At 37.9% G+C, this 18767-nt stretch overlaps 4 protein-coding genes across 5 annotated transcripts in view; 1 reads left to right on the forward strand and 3 right to left on the reverse strand.

Annotated features, from left to right (window-relative positions):
• LOC144654860 (uncharacterized) overlaps window positions 1–18767 on the reverse strand; it is a 175537-nt gene that overhangs the window by 149739 nt on the left and 7031 nt on the right. The gene's annotated exons all lie outside the window — the stretch shown is intronic.
• Window positions 174–9932, reverse strand: LOC144654783 (uncharacterized). Of its 2 annotated transcripts, none has more exons than XM_078515008.1 (6): window positions 9800–9932; window positions 4726–4807; window positions 3997–4069; window positions 3783–3844; window positions 2698–2770; window positions 174–695 (listed from the first exon to the last, which is right to left on the reverse strand). In XM_078515008.1, exons 2-6 carry the CDS (start codon window positions 4780–4782, stop codon window positions 289–291), a joined length of 672 nt encoding a protein of 223 aa, XP_078371134.1. In that variant the 5' UTR covers window positions 4783–4807; window positions 9800–9932; the 3' UTR covers window positions 174–288. The 2 variants fall into 2 exon arrangements, with proteins under 2 accessions (XP_078371134.1, XP_078371133.1); XM_078515007.1 differs by lacking the exon at window positions 9800–9932 and adding an exon at window positions 7332–7434.
• LOC144654782 (uncharacterized) lies at window positions 8424–13298 on the forward strand. Its single transcript, XM_078515006.1, has 7 exons — window positions 8424–9044; window positions 9865–9944; window positions 10383–10477; window positions 11429–11501; window positions 11733–11791; window positions 12258–12330; window positions 12814–13298. Exons 1-7 carry the CDS (start codon window positions 8737–8739, stop codon window positions 13032–13034), a joined length of 909 nt encoding a protein of 302 aa, XP_078371132.1. The 5' UTR covers window positions 8424–8736; the 3' UTR covers window positions 13035–13298.
• Window positions 14489–18560, reverse strand: LOC144654784 (nucleoside diphosphate-linked moiety X motif 6-like). The gene is made up of 6 exons (XM_078515009.1): window positions 18287–18560; window positions 16886–17089; window positions 16431–16486; window positions 15851–15926; window positions 15460–15507; window positions 14489–15251 (listed from the first exon to the last, which is right to left on the reverse strand). Exons 1-6 carry the CDS (start codon window positions 18471–18473, stop codon window positions 14926–14928), a joined length of 897 nt encoding a protein of 298 aa, XP_078371135.1. The 5' UTR covers window positions 18474–18560; the 3' UTR covers window positions 14489–14925.

Below are 18767 nucleotides of genomic sequence, written 5' to 3' on the forward strand. Positions count from 1 at the left end.
AACATGTCGAAAGTTCCGTTGCAGGATCGAATTTGATTGGCCGTATAAACAATAAAAAATGGCCGGAAGTAAAACGCCAAAATCCTTCTATTCTGTAAAACCCTTATTTTCTCTTGGTAAATCACAAAGTCAACAACTATTTTACAACAAAGAAAACACAAAAGGTGTTCGATTGTGAATATAATGAGTATTTATTTCTAACTGAATGCTAACACGCAACGAAAAAAAAGAAAGAAGGAAAGACAAAAACAAATTAATTGGTTTCTTGCACGGAATTCTCCCTAACATCTAATGAATAATCCATTCCGGATGAATTACGAAGTCCCGCTGACCATGTAAACAGGCGTGTTTAGACAGCCTTGGCAACCTCTCCTGGGTTGGAGCCCGACGAGTGATCTGGGTCATAGGAACCACGCTACGCATTGGGGCTCGCCAGTCTGGGGCAATGTCGAACTCTGTCCTCGTCTGTGCCACGAAAACTAGGTTTCCATGTTTACGTGCTCCAGCGGCCGCGGGAAAGACCGGACGGACGTTATTCCCTTGGACTTTTCTGTTGTGCGTGTAAGCTTTCGTCGCCCCGGAATTCGCCTTCGGAACGTGAACAGGCTTGCTTGGTTTGATGTGCGTTGTGGATATTTTCTCTGGCGTTGGTTGGCTGGCAATGGTCCGAAATAATTTCATGATAGCTTTTTTCTCTAATAGAAAGGACAAAGACAAAAAATGAATTGTAAAACAAGTAATAAAATGCCAAATCGATTTATCGTTTGCCGGTTAGTTGAATATATATTAATTGGAATAAAAAACGATAATATACAGTCCGACCTCTATTCAGTAGCCACCCTCGGGACTTTGAAAAATGGCCGCTTAATAGAGGTTGGCCGCAATTGGATAGAAATGACAGTAAACATGATTTTATTGACTCTTTATAGCAAAATGCTTTTAAAAAGTGAACATATATGAAGATAAATCCAAAATTTATTGTAACAAAACATCAAGTGCATTTCCAGCCCATGCATAGTTCTAGCTCTAACACAGAGGGCACGTAGTTGAAATGATAATGTACAGAAGAATATGCAAAAAAATCGTTGACAAGTTTCTTAGGCCTTTTTTCATCAACAGTTAGTACGTGAAAAAAAAAATAATCAAAATATTTCACGGCTGGTATGTATCATCTGTCACCATTTCGCTTGGAAAGATAATTTGCTGGCCACTTAATGGAGGTAAAAAACCATATAAATAATACACTTGTGACAGCAAAAAGGTGGCCACGGCCGCTCAAGAGAGGTGGCCGTTGAATAGAGGTATCAAATACAGAAGCCTAGCGACAAATAAATCGGGACTTTGGAAAATGGCCGCTTAATGGAGGGTGGCCGCTTAATAGAGGTCTGACTGTATAATTTAAAAACTTTTGATCATTAAACGCGCTTTGATTTGTTTTGTAGTTTAATTTGTAATGCGATTAGATTATCACAGTAAACACTACGGTAAGATGTGGGTTAGCCAGGTCAAAAATAAAGTTCAAATACACAAGTTTACGGGGAATTATCATCGAACTGTGTACTAAATTGACGCCAATTCTGATTGAAGAAAGCGATAGTAACAATAATAGTAGTTGCGCGCGCTTTCGAATCAAGTTTGATTCACCGAAAACCCAACTGTTTCTGAAATAAGATTTCGTTGAATCAAGTAAAATATGCTTAAAAATTCTCGTACAATCCTCCCCTTAGCAATATTAGCTACTACTCAGATAATAATTTTAGGTACCTTTTTTAAAATTGTCAAATTATCATTCACCAACCTTCATAATCGATCATCGGCCGAAATGACGGCAGATAAGAAGTGTTTAGTCGGAGTTTAGAAGGCGGAGGAAGTAACTTTTCATTGCGAGTTTTATACATTGCGTTCTTTTAAACTTTTGATGCAGGCGGCATTCCATAGTTGTGCTAAGATGTGATAATGTTCATCGTCACTAAACATTACGCAAGCGTATATAAGCTGAATGACGTCGACAACTGGCATTATCTTCGTTAATGCAATTGAGGTACTTCTGATTTTTATACATAATTAGAAACTGAGGCCCCGTCCACACTGACCCGGGTAAATTTGAAAACGGAGAAATTTAAGAACGCCACGTAAAATGTTTTCCGTCCACATTAACCCGGGTAAATTTGAAAACGATACGCTTCTTTGGTGAGCGTTTTTGAAAAGCTCCGTTTTCAGTGACCGAAAACGCCGGTTTAGTGTGAACGGTTGGCCTGTGAGTGCTTTTCAATTAATTGTCAAAAGTGATGCGGAACTTTATAGGGTTTTTCTACGTCTTGCCAGTAAACTTGCGCCACAAATACAATCAGAAGCAAAACCAAACCCAATAGTATTTGCTTCATTTGTTGTTTCATTGTGCGGTTAAGATTTCTTTGTTAAGCTGCTGTTATTGCCTTGGTTGTGTTCAAATTACGACGATGTACACTCAATTAAAAACTTTTCTAAAATAAGCCGTTCTGAATGTTACTTCACGAGGGCCTTGCAATGACTCCTCTGGTACCCGTTCCTCCACGGCCGACTGAGTGACAGAGCAACTTTTAGCGTGGCGTTGCGCGAATCACAGTTTAGAAAGCTTCTTTCCCAGGGCAAGGGCTTATACTTTGCGCTTTTAACATAGAACTTATAGAAACAACACTGTATGTTATTATCACCAACCTTCCTCTCTGGCCTCGTTAAGCCAGATGCGGACTCGTGGTGCTACTTGAGGATGAAAACTTTCCTTTAGAACCTGAAATGACACAGAGGAATATACATTCACTTTATTGCTAACAAAAAGAATACACACGAGGCCTCTGTCTTCAGAGTAGGCCTTACCGGATTGTGCTAGCATAACTTTTGGCATAATTGGAGCAAAAAAGCATAACTTTTACACGAGCACTGCCACGGCATAATTAGCAAATTTTAGCACTTTTTGGAGCATAAATTCAAAAAATTTAGTACTAAAATATGGTGTATTTTCTACAGAAATACATTAAATTTAGGTAGTATGTTCTTGCAATGCGTGTTTTAGCTACGCTAATAGTAGTATTGACAGCTGACGGCCGAGACAAACTGCCATAAAACGCAAATAAAATTACAACAACAGTATATCAGTTGAAAAACATCATAATTTGGTGTCGTTATTGTGCGCCTCTATGTACAGAATCTACGTCATTTTGTGAGCATAATTTGGGAATTCTGGCATAATTTTGGCATAATTTGGCCAAATTTTGAGCACTGCTAGTAGTATAATATGCCGCTTTTTTTTTCTTTTCTACAATTTTGCGTTCACGCACACATTTTAATTTAACGAGCGCTTGCGCTCCTAGGTGTCGCATGGTTAAATAAAGTATTGTTGTTGTTGTTGTTGCTGTTGTTGTTTGGGATTACTTGAGACCTGAAACAGGTAATTTTCACCAAAAGTAAACCGCAAATGGGTTTACCTCGCAAAATATATAGAGCGGTTTTCACTTGAGTGTCGAAAGTTAATTGCGTTTGCTTTGGTTTTGCATTTCTACGCTTAGTGATTGGCTTAAAAATCTCGCGCCACTTTCTCAGCCAATCAGGAGTAAAACCAAAACCAATCGTGACTAGCTCGCGCACGTTTTCCCGCGCTTCGTACCAGCTACATGTATTTGCTTCGTGTTTTGATTGCATGGTTCACTAGATTGTCTATGTCCTTTGTGATTGGCCAGAGTAATTACTTTGGTTTTGGTTTTACGACACTCAATTGAAAACTGCTCTAAGGCGAGTCCTTTTACCTTGTCTGTGGCTTGTCTCTCCTCGTCTTTAATCCAAAATTTTTTCAGAACAGCCAGTTTTTCTGCAGTAAAACAGGAACAAAGTTGTTAACTGATATTCTGTACCTAACCTTCTTCATTTACTAGCAAATAAAAAAACGATAGAGATATGAAAGACTGAGTTACGATAGATGATAAAATTGATTGTGAGACAGCCATGTGACTGTGCACTTACCGTCATATTGCCCGGTTCTCAACCAATCGTGTGCTCGACGGGCCTTGTTTGGAGTGAAAAGACGAGGCAGTATCTACAAAAAATAAAGCGGAAAAATGAAAATGTTTTTTTAGCATTTCCTTGTGCAATCGTCTGTTCTTCGGGCTATAGGCGCCGTGGCGTAATGGTCAGTACTCTGGACTCCAGGATCGAGCCCTGACTTGGATCATTGCCAGTGTAGTGTTCTTGAACAAGACACATTACTCTCATAGTGTCTCATCTCTTCTCCCAGGTATGTAAATGAATACCGGTGAATTTAACTGGGGGTAACCCTACTATAGGCAGAAATACACAAAGTCGTTTAATGCTAACACGGAAACTGGGATAAGCTCCGGCCTTATGGGCCACTAGGCTCGAACGCAGATTTTACTTTACCCAGCATAACCTTTAGCAACTATTCTTTTGGGAGATCCATTTGCGTATCATGGGTCAGTCTGTATCAGTCATGCTTTGTTGACTCTCTCTATCTCTTCTTTTGTAAAAGCGAAGGTTACCCCTACATGCAATTTGTCGGCCCCCTTATACCCCTGCTTAAAAAAGGGCACTTTGAGAGTTAAGAGTCTTGTCCAAGAACAAAAAACAGAACGAGGACCCGAAATTAAGCGACCGCTCGATCTGGATTCTAGCGCACTAAGCATTAAGCCACTGCGCCTCCCAACACAAGACTCATATCAGTAAATTTACCCATACCTCTTCCTCTGTCGATTTCTGTCTATAGTTGTACGAGGGTTTGCTGCAGTAGTTCATGATCGTGAACAGCTGTCAGTATTGTCTGGAAAAAAGAAGCACTCTACTGATTCTTCATCATGTACGGCATGAGAAACATTTGCGACTGCAGAACGGTTTAACTGATAGCTGAATACCGTTTAAGAGAGAAATGAGAAATGAGAAATGACGCTTTCTTAATTGATTCCTGAAATTGATAGTGAGATCTGAGATCTTCACAATTTACTGGTACCTGATAAATGCTCTGAAATTTTAACTGATAGCCGGAGAAATCACCGAACATTTAACTGATAACTACGATTCCATCACCGCCATCCATGCCACTGACCGTCTATGCACATATATGATCATTTTTAACTCGGAAAAGAGTTGTAGTGGGCGAGGTGAATTCACTCCTTCCATCCTTCACTCGATTCCTGTAAACATAGGCACGCAATACGTGCAAGTGTTTTACGGCCTCTAGAGAATTAGACCTGTCCTCTGATAACCTACATTTCTAGTTAAGTTGAATAATATTAACATGCCTAATTACCAGCCGAAATAATGTATTAAAAATACCGTATTTATTCAGCTTTAAGCCGAGACTCTAAACGTTTGGTTTTTAGAAACAGTTAGACTCCGACAAAAAACCGAAACACTCGGAAATAAGCCGAGACCCAATTTTTTTCGTCGAAATCTCTTCTACAATAATTATTTCTGCCTGAGACTGTTTCTGTTCCTTTCCTTCTGTTCCTTTCTTTAAGTTTAGTTAATTTGCAGAATCATAGACTACGAGCAGTCCCTATTTTTCGCAGAGTTCGAAAAAAAATTTCGCTTCAAACTCGACGGACTCTGCGAAAAAATAGGGACTGCTCGTAGTCTAGCAGAATCACTGCTAACGTGACTTTTCAAGAGAAGGAGGGTCAAGAAGGAATCGATCTATTTGACTTGTTGTCGCGACACCAGAAACTGGCCAATCAGAAGCGCTCGTTCCCACGCGCTTGGTAAACATTGTAACACCGTGACGATCTGACAGAAATCAGCTGCATGTAATATTTTTGTTCAAAAGCGAGAACTTAAAATACCACGACTTCTCTCACGTTCTCTGCTAAAAGAAACCACTTCAGAAGAGTTTGATTGGATTGAGGATACTCGACAAATACTGGTAACAGCACATGTTTCGTTTTGATGACATTTAAAGTTCACCCGCTTGATCTGCTTGATCTTTTCGCTAGCATCTGAAGATTCACTAAATCATCATCACACACCCCGTATACTCTGGCTATTTTGCAGTTGTTCTGAACTGACTGAACTGTCTCTACCTCGGCGACAACTTTCAATTTGAAGGTTTAGTTGTTTGAAAACCAGTAGCTTTTGGCATGATGATCGATAACTAGCTGCTTTTCGGAAGAATGCGTGATTGTTTGAGATGGGATTCTGAACTCAGGTGAATGTTTTGTCACGCTTGTGTACGGTTCTATTAATAAATTCATTCTTTATCAGTGATTTGTTGTTTTTCAATTACATAGTTGTGATTTAACGAATATGTTGATTCGCTGCACGTGGATTGTTTTATAGTTTGAAGGCAAATCAGGTCTCGGCTTACAGCCGAGTGATTTGGGTTTATTTTTTGTCAGAGTCTAACTGGTTCCAAAAACTAAAAGTCTAGGGTCTCGGCTTATAGCCGAAAAAAATACGGTACATGCATGCTTAACTACCAGCCGAAATATTGTATTAATGTCAGTTTTCTTGAAATAGACCAAAACTTAATTTTTCTAATGATATTATTATTTTGCCTAACCTTCAAAAAACAAAAAGGAAAAATAAAAAGAAAGAAAACAATTTGCAACCGATGGGAACTCTATCACTTGCCCTTTCGGTCTGCTCTCGATGAGCAGCTAGATGACAATGAAACTAAACTAACATTTGTTTTAGCAAATCTCTCCTTGTCAGTTTGTTGTTTTCGATTCTTGTTTCATAATAACTTTTCCGAGTTTAGTGGCTCATAGCCACTTTGAATAGTTATTACTACCAAACGTAACACGTACATTCGAGCAGATGAGAGATGAGACGATAAAAATATGTTGTTTTATTGCACTACATTCCTTGTACTTCTCGTCGTAGATGCAGCAGGAATTCAGAATACGATTTGAATTCAGTTTCATATAATACAGTTGATAATATTCCTCAAACAGCACGCAACATTTCCCTTCATCTGTTCCCGTTGCCTAGCGACCACATACGTGGTTTCTCAACACGAAAGTGTTTTGGCTTGACTTGGAGCCGACATCATTTTGCCTGTTGAGGGCGTTTTCAGTTTCTTTTCAAAGATCTTACAGAGGCAGGGTCCAATTATGTAAACTATCTCATTATCCGAATATAACCTTTAAAGTTAAGGAAATCCTGAGCTATTTTAAAAACCTACATTCAGCAGTAAAAAGCTCCAAACTTCGCCAAAGTGAACTCGCTATACTTATGTTTAATTTACCCCATATTTATGTCGGCGAAGTTACAGTTTTGCAATGCGTGCCGGAAAAAATACACTCAAAAAATATTTAAAAGATAGCATTTAGTCAAGTTAAAAAACTTACGTTTTCTTGAAGTCTTGAGAAGTAAAATAAGCGATCAATTCGGCTCAAAATCCACTGCTTTAGGTGTTTTGGAGCTGCGCGGGGTATTAAATTGATTCTATTTCTGGCAACGCGGAGAAATGTAATATTGTTAAGATAAATCAATGGGACATTTTGTTTAATTTTTCTAGCCAAACATATACCGAACCTTTTGTTGTGCTTGCTTGCAACATTAGAACTGTTTCGTTTAGCAGACAATTTAGGGAAAGATTTCACATAATCAATTATTAACGAAAAAGGGAAACTGATGCGAAGAACAGAAGCCCTAAAAATAAACTCGCGCTAATGGTCCTGATGTAATGGACGGTGCCTTATTAAAAGTTTAATTATAAATGAGATCTTGCCGTGGCAAAAATTAACCCATAGAAATTCCAGTTGAATTGATTTTGTATAGTTACTTCTCACAACATCATAAACTTTTTGGTCTAGCTTATTTGCTCTTCTTTGTTTGAGTTTTGTTTGTTTAATTTCCAACTCCAGGGGAAGTCCAAGAGCCACGCAGACTTTTAAGTTTGTTGTGATTGCTGCACAAATTTAGCTGAATGTGAAAGATGAAAACATTCGAGCTTTACTCACGGAATTCACTGACCCCCAAAAACGGAATGCGTTGGGTTGCTACTTTTGTCGTTTGCAGATCAGCTTTTTTTTCCTCTCAGTTAAATATTTGAGAAAACGAATTTCTGAGAAATCGGCATTAGCCGCATTACCCGTTGTAATTTAGCCGATTTATCAAATAAGGGTTCTAAACTTCTCTGAGAAAGGGGTACCCTTTTAATTATTTTGTCCCCTTTCCACAAATGACTCTGTTTGCCTTTCAGTTTATTCAACTTTCCTTAATTTCTTTGTCGGCAACAAACAACGCTATTTGGAAGTTAATGGCCTTTTAGAATACGGTTTTTCTTTTCCTTCAATAATTAATCAATTTAGCCATTGTTAAAACTTGCGGTATACCGTAGAATTCCGGTTATAACCCTGCTTATACTTTGTGGGTTTGGGGGGCTGGGGGGGGGGTCGGGGAGGGAGGAAAAGTATTCGGCGAAATGGCATAACAAGCGAAGTCAATTAGCAAAGCGCCGTGGTTATTCATTAACCCGAGGTTGCATAAATTAAAGTTACTAAGCGATGTCATTGTTGTCAGTTTCGCTGCTGAGCGCGGCGGAATCCTTGCTGGGAGTACAGTTGATTTAGTGACTTCTTGAACAAATTAAGCCAAAGCCCGAGAGAGGAATAACTACAGATCAATTCTGGCCTAGCTAGGCGTAATATTCTGTGTTTATTACACGATCTTCACTCGCAAAAGCGTAATCAACGCCTGGAGCCGGAACCTCGATAATTTTGCGACATTAAATTTTATTGGGTCGCAATTATGACTCATATTTTAACAAATCCTGGCTATCCAAATGATCTTCGCTTTCGCTCCAAGTCTGCCGACTTATTAAGAGAACGCGAAAGACGAAAGGAAGGCATATCGCAAACGGAATTCGACAAAATTCGCAGCCTCTCTCGTCAGTCATGGAAGCACACTTGGGAAAATCCTGGTGAACCTTTGCCTTCTGTGAAATGTAACCACTTTGCAACAACTTACTCGACAACACATAACTACAGAGCTCTTCAAGAACCCACTCCATGCCGACCGACTTCGCCAACGAGGCGAAATAATCCTCACCCAACAAGGTTTGTGTTTCTTTTGTTTGTTGAAGTGTTTGTATCAAATATCCAAGCGGTTTAGCGTGTTAGCTTTGTTGACTATAAGTGGGAACATTTGTAGGGGTAAGTATTTAACAGTTATTGTTCACTATGCAAAGCGTGACAACTGTGGTTTCGCGTTCTTCTGAGTTCAGAAAACTAAACAACAGGTTTCAGAAGGTGAATCCAAACAATTTATCAAATTTACTTCTATTAACACAGTTTTGGTTTGAGACATCACACAAAGACGATGAGTAAACTGTTAATGCCAAGCCAATTCAGTAGTCAACACAACAAAACTAGACTTTTGCATTCAGAGTCCAAATGCAACAGAACTAACAGGTCACAATGCACCCCCCCCCCCCCCCACGTCAAATATCATTTGACAAGTTTGGTCACAAAGGGTATATTAAGTGGAATGGGGCTGTGCTACTAGTGCTGGTATTATCCATTGGCCTGTCCCACACCAGAAAGATACACATCAGGGCCCAGTTGTTAGAAGGGTGGATAATGCTATCCACCAGATAAATGGCTATCCAGTGGATAAGTGTTAACAAAAAATACTGAGCTATCCACCCAATAGTTATTTATCTGATTTATCCAGCGGATAGCGTTATCCATCTTTTGAACATTTGGGGCCAGGTTGATTTGGATTGGAACACCTTATATGTCCGATGTGTAACCAGTTCCAGACCAACTTCATTGGGACCAGACTTTAAACGGCAGCACATCCATGTACTTACATTGTAGCTGCTCTTCAGACCACTTTGATCCAAATTAACTGCTGATCCCTGCAATTTTTCCACAGATCATTCTTGCGACTAAGGTTGAGGGAAGCCAAGGGATTTCCCAAACCTAAAGAAAAACCTGGACAAGACCCTTATGAAGGTAAGATATACAGTATATCACTGATGAGTGACAAACTCTGGTTATGAGATATAGAAAACAATCAGACAGGCATTATTGTCTTGAGGTTACACCTTGAACTCTCAGAACTAGCATGAAAAAAATATTATATCAATTAACCAGTAGGCTGCGAGCAGGCCTCATCGGGGGCAACATGAATATTGAACTCTTCGAGCGCCTAAGGCGCGATCCCACAGTGCCAAAGGCACGAGTCGGCGAGGGCGAGCCGCGGGGAGCGAAGCGACCGAGGAGCAATAATAATATATTCACGTTTCCCCCAAATAGAGAGCCTGCTCGCAGGCTAATCAACCAGTAACAGGAAAGGTATTCCTTGGGCATTCATTTCTTTTTATTTGCCTGTGTTTTCCATATTTTGATTCAGATTCAATTTGTTTTTTTTCAAAACCTAATCCTTTGCAGTTGGTTATAAACCTGAGGAACCAAATGACAATCAGCAAACAATGTATTACACACTGTGCGAAATGAAAGATATGGAAAAAAGAGGAACAGATGAGGTGAGTCAAAAAATAATATAATCATATTTTTACTATCAAAACATTTTTACAGTATTAGTAGTATTAAGAGTACTTTGATGCATAATAGACACTGATTAGGTATCAAGGATGGATATTAATTACCGGTACCGTAATGATTTGATTTAGCGCCCGGGGCACTTATTTACTTTTAGCACCTCAAGGGAGGGCCCTTATTTGAGACAGGGCGCTTATTTGGGACAGGGCGCTTATTTAATTTTTGAGAAACAACCAAATTTTCACAACAAAACTTTAATAAAATAAAGCTAACAATAACAGAAACTGTAACAGTAACAAATTGTTGAAAGTTCAGTTACTTTAAAAGAATTGTTCATTTTAGCAGTAAATTATACACATATATGTACAATACGGTGAATGTTCATGAGTTTATAAGAATGGGGGTGCTTATTAGAATGGGGGCGCTTATTGGAATAGGGGCGCTTATTGACAAAAACACATTCGAAGAGGGGCGCTTATTCGGAAGGGGGTGCTTATTGGAATGAGGGCGCTAAATCGAATCATTACAGTAACAGCAAACAAAAATAAGTCACTAGATTGTCAAGTACAGAACAGATAGGCGGAAAACTGCAAGGACTCGATCTTTTTTGGGTTCATGCAGGGGCAAAAGAGGGAGAGTTCGCAGGGATTGGACTACTGACATTAATGTTTGCAGAGAACTTCAGCCACATACATGAAGCTCTCTGCACACATTGCGAACCTACTTTGGATGCCAGGGAATTTATTATCAACCCCTCTGATGACAATTGTGCCTCTGGACTTTATTTTGCATAACATTTTGACAGTTCACATGTATTTTAGCCTCCTACGCAGACGTCTTAGGGCTCGGCACGCGTTTCTGCCGAGCCCTAAGAACATCTGCGAAGGAGGCTACATGTATTTTGCAATTTTCAGTAACATCAGTTCTCCTTTCAGGTTTTAAAAGCTGTCATGAATCCAAAAGCAATACCAGCAACACAAGCTTGGGTTAAAAATGCTACAGTCAAAGGTAATTTATTGAGGTGCATTTATTGAGTAGTTATTTTATCTTGGTTTTTCTTAATTTTACATGTAACTGATTACACTATAGTTACTAAACCTTTTATATTTATTATTGACGCCAAGGGTTTTCTGACGATTTTATGCTTGTCTGTTAAAAAAAATCTTTTTTTTTGTAAGATACTTGTCATATTTTTAATAGTTGATTTTTTTGTTTAATTTATTTTTTTCCTTTGAACAGATAGGAAAACAGTAACAAACATGTTGAATACAGCACATGACACAGCACAAATTGAAGAGGTGGGTGATTTGAAATAATATTATAACAATATGTTTTATTCCTGGCGTATCCAATCGTTAATCGAACATAATCGAACTCAAAATTTGATTTCCTCAATCAAACAAAATTGAGCGATCGATTACCGAACAATCAACAATCAAACAAAATTGAACATTAGATTACCGAACAGTCAACAATCATACTCAGTCGAACGTTCGATTACCGAACTCCTGTTTGTTTATATTGCGGACATTTTGTACGGTGCACCATCACCCTGATTAGTCCTGCTTGATTTTTTTATAAAGAGACACATTCTGAACAAAATCTAATCAGATTGATTGTGTTGGATTGGTTCGAAAATCGAACTCACAGCAACATAGATGTTTGATTTTGTTTGATTGGATATGCCGGGTTTATTTGAGGTTTAATATAAAGAGCTTTTCATTTAATTTTTGTTTTTTATTTATTTTCTCTCATTACAAATAGACTGTTAGTTCCACATTCAGGCCCGATGTAGTACCAGCTGTGAATCGATGGTTGAAGAAAGCTGGAAATGAAGGTACTGCTAATTAAGATGTTACTAATAGTTTTATTTATTGTTATATACTATACTATGTGTAAGTCAATGGCCAGAGGATGTTTATTCAAATGAATATGACCTTGACTTCAACACCAAGGTATATTTTTTTCTGTAATCAAATGATTGATTGAATGCTGCAATTTTTTATTGCATTTATACTTATGACAGACCTCATGCACACTTCTCGCACCTACCAGCTGTTTATTGGCTGTTAGGCCTACGAAGTGTGCAAAAGCAATTCATGGTCTTGTTATGGTCTTCTGAGCCTTCACGCTGTGAGGAGACATTCAGCTAGATCTGAAACAAAAATATATTATTTTGAGGAGAAACAAATTTGTCAAATTAGTCTGTCTGAGACAGGAAGTTCTACATAACTTAGTTTTTGGTTGAGAAGGATATTTCCGAACTACACATAAACTTGGTGCTATTTTTATTTATAATTTATTTATTAATTTTTTTCAGAGCAACAAGCAGTAATGAGATTAATCAGAACCCTGGCATCAGATCCAATACATGATGGCACAATAGATCCACGCTACACAGGCCAACAGCATCCAGACAGATACATTTTAGGAAAATACCAAGTGCGCCAAACATTACCGAGAGGAATGCACCTCAATGTAAAGAATCACTTTCCAAAAAAATCTCATTTCAAAGCACATCCTGCATGGCTGCAGTCTTGATGAAACAACGTTTGCAATAAGATGGCAAGGTTATTGAAAGAGGAACCAGCCTAATTTGTTATGGATTCTTTGCATTGTTTGGAGAATATTATTTTAAATTAATTGCCACTTGTAAAGTTTATCAGTGTGAAGTGAAATTACAATTGTTATTATTTCAGTAAAAAGAGTTCTAAAATGTACAGAGCCATAACATTTGTTTATTTTCAAAGTACCTTATTACATGAAATTTTTGCGACACTTTAATTTCGCAAATTTCGCGATTCCAAAAAATGCGAAATTAAAGGACGGAACAATAAGTGGAACAAACAGCGGAATTAAATGATTCACCTTATACCAACAATAAAAAAAAAAATAAGTTTAGTACCACTGAAGGAAGGATAGTGTAAATGGATGTTGTCGTTAATTGACTCAAGAACGATAACTCATGCACGACAAATGACTTACTGTAGACATTGCAAGAAGTCTAAGAAGTGCTCTGTTGTTGCTATTGCCGAGATTAGTCCCTCCCTTGCGTTTTTGTTAATTTTAACGTTATTGTTCCTTTGATGAAGTCGTTTTATTTAATTTAAGGGCATGCTATATAATATGGCAAGGAAATGTCAATTGTGTCTTACTCAAAAATGCAAATTTAAAGTGACGAAATACATCGCAAACGCGAAATTGAAGTGTCGGAATATGCGCACCTCAAAATCGCAAAATAGGTCGGATTTCATGTAATAAGGTAGTTGATTTTGCATGTACAATTGCATCTATATTTGACTAGGAAAGTGTCATTGGAATTTTATTTATTTTAGTTCATGACATGATTTCCTTCAGGATTTTAACTAAGATCATTATGTTATTTCTCAAAAATAAATAAAACTGTTTCCTTCTGAGATAATAAATATTGTTTAATATTACTTAGGTAATTTGTAACAGAAAGTCAGTAGGTGACCTGGAGATTATGTGTACCGGTACTTTCAAAATTTTTGAAAATCAATGCCCTTGTAAGGCAAGCAAGTAAAAATTGTTTGTTGTTTTATGACCTAACAGTGGAATCTTGATTCTTTGAATCCTTGATTTGTTGCATCGCCTGATAACTTGAACTAAATTAAAGTTGTTTCCCTTGGATTCACTTCACAGGTCAAACACTGCAATTTCACCCCTGAATTTTTTTAATTCCCCAATTCAGGGCTGCAAATAACAGTCGGACATCGGACACTTGCTGATCACAATTTACCCAGGAAATTCTGTGGGGGTTTTTTTATGTCCTTTCAAAGGAAAAACTTATTTGCAGCCCTGCCAATTCCTTCAACAAATTTTCATTTCTCTTGGAGATTAAAAAAAATCATGATGTCACGGTACTTTCAGTAAAAGATAAGTTTTTATCACTAAATCGCAAGCTTCCATTTTCAAAGATTTGTTGAAGACAAGATTACAAAAAGGAAAAATTGATTGAAGTGGCTCAGATAAAAATTATAAGTATTACGCAAAAAACAGTTCTAAAACAGGTCTGCTTTACTGTACATGTATTGGCTAGAGATGTTTAAATAGTGAATGTAGCAACTAAAAAAGATTAATTTTGCTGAGCAAACGGTATTATTATAATTACACTTTATTTATATTGTATTTTTTCTTCAAAATGAATCCTTACAGTAAGTGAAAACAGTCAACGGAAATAGTAGATATTTTGTATGTTTTATTCAGGTTTCATTTTATTACCATTAAAGTACTGCAATTTAATAAATAAAAATAATTTGCACTGAAAAGAGCATGTGTTGTTATTTTACCATTAAGAAATTTATGTCAGTATCTAGTAGCATAGGCCTGCAATGTGTGCTGACAGCTAGATAACCCAATTGCCAAAAAATTGCATGGATTCTTGCATGGATAAACCAAAAAGTCACTATTGCTAGCTAGGCAAATATCTGTGAAATAGAGAGAAAGTCTGGTTTGGATTTATCCAAGATCGCATTCTATTTCCCACAATATCAACACTTTCAAATCCATTCTTCATTCCATGCGACGCCAACCTGGCTGCTAGCTTTGTCAAAGGAGTAGTGTCTGTATGGGTAATGAGAGTTGATAATTTCATCCATTCACACTTTGCAATCTCGTCTTCACAAGGGCTGAGCCCATAGCTCAATGGTTCCATTCTACACACAACGTAGATATCGGATTTGTCAAAGGCATTCCTCATTTGATGTTGTTGTCTAAACAGCAGGATAGATTTGAATTCTGCAAGGGAAAATGAGCAGAAGTTGATGAGAAGAAATCAAGATTTGAGCAAAGTGCATGTTATGTGGACAATTAAATTCAAAAACCCAGAAATGACTAGTCTGCAAATGCTTGAACCATGTATTTGCTCACCACCAAACTATGGACATTTCTAAAAAACATGGCTTTTGCATGGCAAATATGCAACGTTTAATCCTCAAAAAATTACCTGCTCTGACACCAGTCTCTTCCCAGATTTCACGGACGGCTGTTTCTTCTGGAAAGTCATGCAGGAAAATAGGTATAGAAACTTTTGTCACAAAACCAAAAATATTATAATTATAAACTATTATATGCTTATGATTTTTATGACTTGGTTACTCCATTTTTGTCAACTATTGACAAGGCTTAAATCAGAGTAAAGTTACATGAAAATGACTACAGAAAATACATTAAAAAGGGAAGCGAATCTGTTCCCTATAGTATTTATATTACAGGAGCTTGAATAAAGGCTCTTATTATTTTTCGATATATTACAGTTTAACTTGACAACTGACCTTACATCACAAAAGGTGATAAAGCTGGGTGAAATGAGACAAAACACTTCATTAAAAACCCACCAATACTTTCTCCTTCATCTGAAAGTCCTCCAGGAAACTTCCATACTGCTTTCCTTATGTGTCGGCCAATTTTAAACTGAAAATTAATGTAAAAACCGGTAACGACATGCCTACATTAGTCAAGAGCTGGAAGCACCAGAAAAAAAAACTTATGTTGCAACTTGAAGTAAATATCAATAACAAATATTGCAGGGATGTAGCTAAGAAAATGCTAAGCCGGCTCACCAACAAGCCCAGCTGGCCTTGCTGGCCTTGGCAGCTCTAAAAGTTTCTATATGTCATTGTTTTCATGTGAAATTTTAGCCAGATTTAAGTTCTCTTTCAGCCAGTGAAATTAGCCGGCAGTCGGCCCCTAGCGACAACCCTGATATTGATATTAATAAATATTGATTAGCAATTTGAAACTGTTTTAAAATGCATGCTTCAAAACTACACGAAAAGACCCTTCAACATTGTTTTTATCATTCAATAGTTTACTAAATTTAACGACTATAAAGTATGAAGATGCTGTTATTCATTCAGGTTATAATCATGAAAGAAAAACAGAATTATAATGTTATTAAATTTGTAGCATATCTACCATGTTCTTGTCCTGAACAACCAGTACTTCACTTGTTTCTTTGTTAAGGACAAGACCTGTAAATAACAGTAATATTTGGTTAGCAAAAAAAATATAATTTACAAATTATAGTATCAGGGTTCCAGATAAGTTTTAAAGGCACGGTGTCAACAAGGAATTCCAACAGGTCAAATTCCCACTGCTCCCACCAAATCATTAGAAGTTTTCTGTTAATTTGTCGGGTTAGGTAGCTGATGACCTTGTAGGTTTGTGATCTGAGACTCCTCTTATCTGGAACACTGAGTCCATCACACTGGGGCTCTCACAGATATTTTTGGTGGTGTAACAATAATGTGTTTGCTGCCTGGAAGTGTATTGTCTAAGCTAATCTCACTGATCAATGTCTTTCTCAAAATTGTATTGATGCCACGATGCTGTATGGAGAAATTGGATAACGATTCCAATAATATTATTACCTGAGACTCCAATTTGGTGCGTTGCATAAGATGGCACTTTATTTGTTCCCCCAGGAAGCCATTTTAACAGCATGGCATATTCACCAACAGCGTGATGATAACTGAAGCCATGATCAAATGCCACTGGTATCAAGTAACTCTGAGCAATTGGTACTTTCATCCACACTGACCTCCTTCTCTCCTTTCTCCAATGCAGAATGCTTTCTGGTATACACACAAGACACAAGTCAATATTGCCACTGTTAAAAAAGCATTACAAAAGTGACACTCCACTTTCTGCATCCCCATCCTACTCCACTTTGATCTGCCCCTAACTGATAGGAGGCATGGTGGCCAAATGGTTAGTACACTGGACTCCGGATCAAGCGGTTTGAGTTCGAGCCCCGGCCGGGGTCACTTGTGTTGTGTTCCTGGGCAAGACACTTTTACTAGCACTCTCATAGTGCCTCTCTCCACCCAGATGTATAAATGGGTACCGGCGACATAATCGGCTTGGGGGGGAACCCTGTAATGGACTAGCATCCCATTCAGGGGTGAGTAGAAATATTCCTAGCCGCTTAATGCTATGGAAACCGGGATAAGCTCCAGCAGTGTGGGCCACATGACTCGAGGCTTCCCTTCTGACTGATGGGAGGTCTTAGATGTCTTTAGAACTATGGTACATAATTGTCCATGAGCAAGTTGTTCACAGACCTCAGGGTAATAATAGTGTGATTTCAGGGAACATTAAAAGAAAAAAAAATCAATAAAATCCTTCAAGGGATAAAACATGGATGTAAGGTACAAACCAAAAAAAAATGAAGGACAGAAGGAAATTGCTATCTACAGTGACATCTAGCACAGGCCGGAATAATTTACTAGGAAGGCCTGGAACATGGTTCATACCCTTTTTCACAAACAATAATTATTTTCCAGGACTTTTCAAGGACTCAGATTGATTTTTCAGATTGATTTTATCTGTACATATAATTTCTTATAATGTTAGTTTTGAGAATTCAGTTTTTACTTGAGTTTAAAAGATTTCCTGAACTTTTCAGGACCGATAGTCTTTTTCCAGGAAATTCCAGCCCTGGAAAGTGCCACAATAAAATTCCAGGACTTTCCAGGTTTTCCAGGACCCGTACGGACCCCGCTGGAATAACTGGGGGGGGGGGATCTTGAATGAATGATAGCCAACAAAAGAGTACCAGAGGACTTGATGGCAGGGCAGGACTGGTATGTAGTTAGTAAATGAAGTCAATGAAATTCTCATGTATAGGGAATTGCATAACATACTAAAGGACTTTGTTGGTGTTTACATAATGTATGGTAAAGATCAGAGTCAATTTCAGCCAATTTGTAAGATCATTATTATTTTCCTTCGTCATTTGATGCATGTAGAATGAAATAATATTTACTTACCCTTTAACCTAACAGAAAACTCGTCAAGGGAACAGTTTTCTCCCAACTGGCCCAAATTCACCTCCACTCCGTTGAAGTCAGCTTCCTCCCATTTTAGACAAGATGCCACGGCAGAACTGTGCCTATTTCTACATAAAAGAAGTCCGCTGCCAGTTGTATTAACAAATCTCCTAAGTGTGCGCAGCATGAAAGTATTTTTCCCCGCAAAATTCTAAATATTATGTCATAGAATCTATCGCAAGTCGTCCGCCATTTTGATTTTTAGGAAATGTCCGCTGGACAGTCTAGTTCCAGTCCCCAACTCCAAACCAGCACGGAATCAGCACATGTTTCATCTGACTTTCCATTTTCAACCACTATTAAAAAAAAAATTTTTTTTTTTTTTTTTTAATTGTAAAAGTGAGTGCCTGCTTTCGATGTCCAGTCCTTTCGGGATTCGCTAACGCACTAGCTAGCTGGATCATGCGCATATCATATATGT

The sequence above is a fragment of the Oculina patagonica genome, chromosome 5 (genome assembly GCF_052425735.1).
Source record: "Oculina patagonica isolate OP01 chromosome 5, crgOcupat, whole genome shotgun sequence".
Classification (NCBI taxonomy): Eukaryota; Metazoa; Cnidaria; class Anthozoa; order Scleractinia; family Oculinidae; genus Oculina; species Oculina patagonica.

What these genes read in the sequence shown, in the direction of transcription:
- LOC144654784 (XM_078515009.1), bottom strand. Translation starts at nt 18,473, where the DNA reads ATGCTGCGCACACTTAGGAGATTTGTTAATACAACTGGCAGCGGACTT. An exon ending in GTTTTCTGTTAGGTTAAAGG is followed by an intron (nt 17,090 to 18,286) that starts GTAAGTAAATAT and finishes TGTGTATACCAG; the next exon opens with AAAGCATTCTGCATTGGAGA. An exon ending in TTGTTCAGGACAAGAACATG is followed by an intron (nt 15,927 to 16,430) that starts GTAGATATGCTA and finishes ATTAATTTTCAG; the next exon opens with TTTAAAATTGGCCGACACAT.
- LOC144654783 (XM_078515008.1), bottom strand. Translation starts at nt 4,782, where the DNA reads ATGAACTACTGCAGCAAACCCTCGTACAACTATAGACAGAAATCGACA. An exon ending in AGAAATCGACAGAGGAAGAG is followed by an intron (nt 4,070 to 4,725) that starts GTATGGGTAAAT and finishes TATTTTTTGTAG; the next exon opens with ATACTGCCTCGTCTTTTCAC. An exon ending in AGAGACAAGCCACAGACAAG is followed by an intron (nt 2,771 to 3,782) that starts GTAAAAGGACTC and finishes GTGTCATTTCAG; the next exon opens with GTTCTAAAGGAAAGTTTTCA.
- LOC144654782 (XM_078515006.1), top strand. Translation starts at nt 8,737, where the DNA reads ATGACTCATATTTTAACAAATCCTGGCTATCCAAATGATCTTCGCTTT. An exon ending in AATAATCCTCACCCAACAAG is followed by an intron (nt 9,045 to 9,864) that starts GTTTGTGTTTCT and finishes ATTTTTCCACAG; the next exon opens with ATCATTCTTGCGACTAAGGT. An exon ending in GAAGAAAGCTGGAAATGAAG is followed by an intron (nt 12,331 to 12,813) that starts GTACTGCTAATT and finishes AATTTTTTTCAG; the next exon opens with AGCAACAAGCAGTAATGAGA.